This window comes from Ptychodera flava, chromosome 5 (genome assembly GCF_041260155.1).
Source record: "Ptychodera flava strain L36383 chromosome 5, AS_Pfla_20210202, whole genome shotgun sequence".
Taxonomy (NCBI): Eukaryota; Metazoa; Hemichordata; class Enteropneusta; family Ptychoderidae; genus Ptychodera; species Ptychodera flava.
In genome coordinates this window covers 34917496-34925696 of record NC_091932.1, presented here as the reverse complement: position 1 = coordinate 34925696, position 8201 = coordinate 34917496, and the positions used below count along the sequence as shown (strand labels likewise).

At 45.1% G+C, this 8201-nt stretch overlaps 1 protein-coding gene across 1 annotated transcript; it reads left to right on the top strand.

The window, feature by feature from the left end:
- The first annotated feature begins 2365 nt into the window (after positions 1 to 2365).
- On the top strand, positions 2366 to 7831 carry LOC139133661 (uncharacterized). Its single transcript, XM_070700413.1, has one exon. It carries the CDS (start codon positions 2366 to 2368, stop codon positions 7829 to 7831), a length of 5466 nt encoding a protein of 1821 aa, XP_070556514.1.
- Positions 7832 to 8201: the final 370 nt, after the last annotated feature.

The following is an 8201-nucleotide window of genomic DNA, read 5'->3' as shown; positions in this document are numbered from 1 at the left end:
ACGTACACACTCAGTCTGCTGATAACGTTCAGGGTAGACTGAAATCAACATTATCATTTATTTTAATACATTCGTGGCTTTTTACGGTTGTTAAACACAAATCAAATCTCAGTATTTCAAGTTTTCATCTCTGTGCTCTATTGACCCGATATCAAAGCAAATTTCTTGAGACAAAGCGAGTGTGTGAGTCGGGTGTAAGCTTATGAGTCGGCAGACTTACTCGTCTATGGGCGTAAAAAATCAAAACAGAGCAAATAAAAGGAATAAACGTCAGCGGACTGTCGCATTAGTGGTAGGCTGTTACGTAGATAATTTGGTGAACGCGATCGATGGCACATGGACATGTGACCTTGCTCTGCCAGCCAGTAACTGCTGCCGAGGAAACAAGCGACGGTGGCCCGTCAAATCTTAAACCGAGTCTGTGCAGAACGAGTACATTATGGAGGAGTGCAAAGTTTGCTTGAGTCCCGGGGCTTGAGTCCATTATTGGCTGGGAGGGGTATATTATTGCTTTTATTTTATAGTTTTGGCAATGCCAGTGAATGTGTAGGTTGAGAAAATGAATAAAAAAGCAAACGAATAAAAAAGCAAACTGAAAGTCATGCAGCTGAAGGGCACGCTGAAAAATATTGTTAAAGGTAGAACGCAGTCGGGACAGACATTCGGACTCTCAAACTTTTACAATTCTCTTCTGATATACCACATATTGGGGTTCATTTTAAAGCTCTTGGTGAAAGAAAACTTTTCAGTGGCTTAGTTTTTCGAAATTCGAAAATTTTTACTTTTCTCCATAGAGTTAACACAGGGATGGCGGCCATTTTGAATTTCTAATATCGGTAAATCTTGGATAATTTGTTTCACTAGTACCAAAATTTGCACGGTGACCCCCTATATTTATTCTTGATTTTGAAAGAGAATGATTGAATGATTCCTTGTGGAAAGTTAGAGCAAAAGTTCAAGTCTTTCACTTTCGAGGTGCATACTACCTTAATATTTCAAAGAAATGCGCCCGAAGGGCGCGCCTAAATATTTTAAACATACAAGTATTTCAGATATATATATGTCTGATATATTAAAGTTTTGCACTAGGGTGGGGCTCTGAAAAATATCTTATTAGGCCTATTATTAAAGTTATGAGCCCGAAGGGCGCGCCGAAAAATGCAACTGAATGATGAAATTTGTGGCTGGCACAATGCATTTTTCGCAAGTATGAGCCATGTCGAAATTAAAAAACACACTGACCCCCCTATTGGGCATTTCAGAAACATGGTGACCCCCCTACCACCAAAGTCAAAAACAGGGTTAACCCCCCCCCCCTGAATCCACCGGTCCCCTAGGCCGAAGAAACTGACCAGTCCCTAATACCAACATCGGCATCAACCCCTGTTGCAGCGAGCGTTATGTTATCAGCTGATCGATACGATCAGTATCACTGACAATAAAACAGCTAGTGTATTCGCTAGTGTACAATTATCAACAGAGTTCAACAATGTCATTGAAATGTTTAAATTTCATTAATAATTGCGTCAATAAGTTTAATTTCGATTAGCTTCTTGAGGAGAGCTATTGAACTTTGGCGAGCGGGAAAACTCGACGTAAATGGGTGCTTGAAAGGTAACAGTTGACAAACATACTTAATAGGCTTTTTCGGGAACTTGTCGAAACCGATGATACTATTTGTCGCCGATTTACACAGGTGCATCAGAAATAGGTAGCCGAGATGCTAAATCAACGCAGAGTCCACGGTCGTCATGATTGTTGGCTGTAGCTGACCTTGTACCGAGACTTTGGATGGCTCAGGAGTCATTTCCGTAGACGCTACTGGACAGGTTGATGACAGCTGCCGTTGTTGACCCGTTGATGGCTGGTTCGAGTAGCCTTTAACGCTTGCCTCGTTTACATGGCCACTGACGTACATGATGTGCCGTGTGTCAAACCCAGTATCATCTATATCGAGACTGAGTGACTCTTTATATTCTCTATGCAATGTGTGCATTGACAATACATGTCGAGCTTGACGCAAAACGCGGATCCTGGAGCGGACCAATCACAGTTGAGTTAAATGGACCAATCAGGTTACATTACGTAGTCACTTTAGGACCAATCAGAGTGAAGCTGTAATCTTTGTAGCAATTTTCTCATGTTGTTTTGGCTACAATTTTTCCCGCCTTACGAGCACTGTAGTTTTAGAGATTCTAGCTACTTTGGGGAGTTCAGAGTACCAGTTCTGTTTGTCGTTTTTCTATGCAATAAAACCTCAAGTGTTTTATATGCTTTACTCCTACTGCCGGTGTCCGAGACTCGTGACTGCCATCAAAGAACCTGCTTCATCACTCCCCACATTGTTTTTGGTGCCGAGACCAGGATGGCAGACCTTTCCAAGCTAAAGGCAACGAGACGTGGACACCGCGCTCAGATGACACGTCTTCTGAATAAGTCAGAAACTCAGATTGCCGCCTACGAATCCGAAGAAGACAAACAGGCACGTTTCGACGATTTACTGAATACACGGGACTTACTAAATGCGAAATATGCTACTCTACTGGAGATCGATGCCAAGATTGTGGAGAATACAGACGAAGCTGATCTCGACACTGTGATGGAAGAGTCGGACACTTACATTCAACAAGCTTACGCCAAAAAGAGCCATGTTTGCCGATACATCGAACGCCACCCAGTACTTTCTACGCTACCGATCGCGAGTGCCGACACCGTTTCTCAAGCTTCTACGGGACCCTCCGCGTCCACACCTACAACAAGTTCAGATCCAAAGACGATTGCACTGCCCAAGCTACAACTTCCTACATTTTCCGGAGACATTCTCACGTGGGTAAGCTTTTACGATGCTTTCCGTTCCGCTGTTCATGACAACAAGTGCTTACAAGACATTCAGAAGTTTCAATACTTGCGAGGGCTTCTCTCGGATGAAGCCGCTCATACGATCGAAGGACTTTCTCTGACTGGTGCTAATTATTCTCACGCCCTACAACTACTGCGAGATAGATACGGACAAGAACATAAGATCATAGATGCTTACATGCGGGCTCTGTGGCAGATTCAAAAGCCGAACGGTGATTTATCCAGTCTGCGTCGATTTTACGACACGCTGGAGAGCTATATCCGGGGACTTAAATCACTCGGAAAGGAGGAATCTTCGTATGGAGAATTACTCGTGCCGATAATCATGGACAAATTATCCGTCAATACAAGAAAGCAAATTGCCAGAGACCACGGAGACGTTCCATGGACATTACCCGATCTCCGCAAGGCTATGCTCAAGGAAATAAACGCAATCCAAGCTGGTTTAACCGTCGATACCGACACTATGGGTGAAAGTACATCTCGACCCACGTTCACCGCTACCTTTCACGCGAACTCGAAATCTACACGTCCGTTCAAACCAAGGCCGTGTGCATATTGCAAAGGTACACATCGGTCTGGAGAATGTACTGTTGTCGTCGATCCCAAGAAACGAATGGAAATTGTGAAGCGTGAGAAATTATGCTTCAACTGCCTGTTCAAGCATCGTGTGAGCGAGTGCCTATCGAAATTCTCCTGCAGACATTGCCAAAGAAAACATCATTCTTCGCTACATGATCACAAAGCAAACCGCGACGACGTCACTTCAACAAGTCGCTCTGGAAAACATGCTACCGCCGATACTTCGAACCCCTCCGGCAAAGGGGAAAATACAGAGACTCGAGTTCAATTTGCTAAAGCGGACGAGTTCAAGATTACGGGACCGGTTTTGTTGAAAACTGCGATTATTCCCATTTCCGTGAACAATGGACATACACATAACGCTACTGTGTTATTCGATGAGGGTGCAAACCGATCGTTTGTGACCGAAGAATTCGCCAAGAAAATTCATGCGGACATTTCTACTACCGAGAATATTAATCTTGCTTCATTTGGGGACAAGCTCACACGGTCCCGCACTTTACAGAAAGGAACATTCGATTTACACTCGCTGTCTGGAGCGAAAACTGCGGTAAACGCGCTACTCATTCCGGAAATCTCTACCAAGATGACGAGTCACGTCAACTCTACAATACTGTCTTTGCCTTACTTACGCGGTCTACGATTGGCTCATCCAGCAACAGGTGCCATGTCATTTGATATTGACTTTCTCATTGGCGCCGACTACTATTGGGATTTCGTTGGTGACGAAATCATCAGAGGCAACGGTCCTACTGCGATGTCCTCATCCTTCGGCTATTTGCTGTCAGGACCAACGCGACGTGGTAAAACAAATGATACAAACGTACTACATGTTCTTACGGACACTTGCAAGGAAGAAGCCGCCATTTCAAATTACTGGGACCTCGAAACGATTGGGGTACAGGACGAGTCGCGATCTAATGCCAAGACTACAGAGGAAGCCGCCTACAAAGAGTATCGCGACACGAACCTCCGAACTGAAAATAATCGCTACATCGCACGGTTACCTTGGAAACCTGAACATGCTCCGCTACCTACGAATTTCAACGTTGCCAAATCGCGCACTCGTGCCATGATTCGACGTTTACCCTCCGACTTGGTAAACATATATGACCGCATCATCCAAGATCAGAAATCACGTGACTTTATCGAGGAAGTCGTCGATGACGACAGTTCTGAAGGTCATTATCTTCCACACCGATCTGTGAAAAAGGACTCCGTCACCACACCTATTCGAGTTGTTTACGACTGCAGTTGTAAACAATCGGTGGATTCTCCCAGCCTCAATGACTGTCTACAAACTGGGCCACCGCTGTTGAATGACCTTACTTCAATATTACTACGATTTCGCGTAAATCCAATCGGACTTTGTAGCGACATTGAGAAAGCCTTTTTGCAAGTACGGCTTGAAGCTGATGAGCGCAAATACACAAAGTTTCTGTGGTTGTCCGATGCCAACGATCCGGAGAGTGAGTTCAAGACTTATCAATTCAAATCTGTGCTCTTCGGAGCAGTGTGCTCACCGTTTATTCTCAACGCAGTGGTAAAGACGCATTTGGAGGAAAATGCTGACGCGACGCCAACCTCATATGACCTTGAGAAGAACATTTACGTTGACAATGTAATTTCCGGTTGTGACACAGAGACAGAAGCTGTACTATACTACAATGACTCTAATCAGCTGATGGAATCATGTGGTTTCAATTTACGGGCATGGTCTTCAAACAGTCGCGAACTCTGCACACTTGCTCGCAGTGAAAACAAACTTGACCCCTCGCCTGAGGTAAACGTGCTAGGTTTACGCTGGGGTACCGATCGTGATACGTTGTCATACAAACAGATTGACGCGCCATCTCCTAATCGCGTTGCTACGAAACGCGAAGTTGTCAGCACCGCTGCTTCGATATACGATCCTCTTGGTTTGCTGTCACCAGTGCATATCAAAGCCAAGCTCTTCATACAAGAACTGTGGAAACGCAAATTGCACTGGGATGAACCGCTCGACGATGAGACTACTACCGAGTGGGAGAACATAGCAGCTGATCTACGCGCGAGTACGGACACTACCGTTTCACGTCGCTACTTTCCCTCCAACACGTGTAAAGATTACGAATTGCATGTGTTTGCAGATGCAAGTCCAAAAGCCTATGGTGCCGCCGTATACTTACGTAATGATGACAAGACTACGGTTGTCATGGCAAAGACTAGAGTAGCTCCTATTTCGGACTTGACTCTACCACGCATGGAGTTACTTGCTGCATTGATAGCTACACGCCTGAGCAAATTTGTCTATAACGCGCTAGCAGACAAGATCAACATTTTGCAACGAGTGTTGTGGAGTGATTCGCAGATAGTACTACACTGGATCAAAAGTACAAAGAAACTTCCAGTTTTCGTAGCCAACCGTGTTCGGGAAATTAATGAATTTCCACTTCTCTTCAAGTACTGCCCTAGCGCGGACAATCCCGCCGATCTACTCACACGGGGGATTAATTCTCAAGAACTTTCACAGTCCAAACTTTGGTGGAATGGACCATCTTGGCTTGGTCAACAAGGAAGGTGGCCAACTTGCAGTTTATTCGAGAGCCCAATTCTACATATTGCGGCCGCCCGCAATGACGACGACCTACTCTCTGCAGAAGACGAGTTACCTTCAGCTGTTCCCGTTGCCAAGGCAACAGAGACTTTCACGCGTCCTGGACCATCGCCCAATGCTACCTCCACTGAGCCAGAATACACTACGCGCGTTGGAATCAACCAGGCTATCGATACCAGTCGCTTCAATTCGTTGGGAAAATTATTGCGAGTTACCGTCTACGTTCTACGATTCATTTCGTGTTTGAAACGCGATCCTACTCGAGTTCATGGAACTATTACGGCTGAAGAAATTCAGCACGCTGAATATACTTGGATAAGAGATGTACAACGCGAACAGTATAGAAATGAGATACACGCCATACGGAATAACAATGCTAAATATGGTCAATTGGTCAAACAGTTCAAGCTGTTTCTCGATGAAGATGGCTTTCTGAGAGTTGGTGGACGTTTGCACAACGCACCATTGAATTACGCTACGAAATTTCCGCTGTTACTTCCTGCCAAGAACAGACTGACTGAACTGATCATTAAAAGTACACACGTACATATACTGCACGGAGGAGTACTGGCCACGGTGACAGCACTACGACAACGGTTCTGGATACCGCAAATTCGCCGCATCGTACGGAATATTGTATCAAAGTGTGTCACATGTCGCAAAGTTGATGGGAAGCCGTACTGCAACCCGGTTTCACCTCCCCTACAGTCATATCGTGTAAGCGAGACTCCGCCGTTCACTGTCACTGGAGTAGATTTCACCGGCGCACTTTATGTGAAATCATCCAACGATAACGAGAGAAAGGCGTACGCGTGTTTGTTTACGTGCGCTACTACGCGAGCTGTACACCTGGAACTTGTGAGAGACTTGAGTACGCGAACTTTCATTTATGCCTTCAGACGCTTTGCCGCAAGACGTTCGCTACCGAGCCGAATGCTGTCTGATAACGCAACTACGTATTTGTCTGCGTCTGAAGAACTTCACGCACTGTTCAACGCACCTGAAATCAAGACTTACCTATCCGGTCATCGCGTGCAGTGGACATTCATCCCTAAACGTGCTCCCTGGTTTGGGGGGTTTTGGGAACGTCTCATAGGACTTACCAAGAACACTATCAAGAAAGTGCTTGGACGCTCGTTTGTAACATTTGACGAGTTGCAAACCATTCTCACTGAAGTGGAGAGTGTACTCAACGATCGACCTTTGACCTACGTATCAGGGAACGCAGACGATGATGTTGCGTTGACTCCCGCGCACCTACTACATGGACGGACTTTAACGTCGCTGCCTCACCTCACCGTTGACGAAGATGAGTTCAACGATCCTACATTTAATGGACACCATACTTTGAATCGGCGATATGCTCATTTATCGCTATTACAAGCACGCTTTTGGCAACGATGGTCATCAGAATATTTGACCGCACTACGCGAGAGACATTTGACGACTTCGGGTACTAAAGGAAACATCATCAAGGTTGGTGATGTGGTACTCGTCCACAATGACATCGATCGTCGCGCTAAGTGGTGTCTAGCTACTGTTCTTCGTTTGATTCGCGGCAACGATAAATTAGTGCGTTCGGCAGAGATTAAGACTTCTTCAGGAATCACTAATCGTCCAATACACAAACTCTACCCTCTAGAAGTGGTCTCTCCGACAATTTCTACCCACGAGGATGAAAACATGGAAGCTGATCCAGCACAACCTGAGGACATGGACATTTCTCGGGAAAACGCGAGACCTCAAAGGAGTGCTGCTGTGGCAGCCCGTATGCGCATACAGGACTGTATCTGACTTTGCACGGATTGATTACCGTTTGAACAGACAAACATTATTTCTGATGATTTATATTTGCTTTGTCCAAAAACTCTTGGATGACATTTTGAACACTTGTTCATTCACGTTAGTGTTGTTGAAGTTATTCAGTGTTTACTTCTGACTCTTTTTACCTTTTCGCGGGGGGAGAATATCGTGACTGAGTGACTCTTTATATTCTCTATGCAATGTGTGCATTGACAATACATGTCGAGCTTGATGCAAAACGCGGATCCTGGAGCGGACCAATCACAGTTGAGTTAAATGGACCAATCAGGTTACATTACGTAGTCACTTTAGGACCAATCAGAGTGAAGCTGTAATCTTTGTAGCAATTTTCTCATGTTGT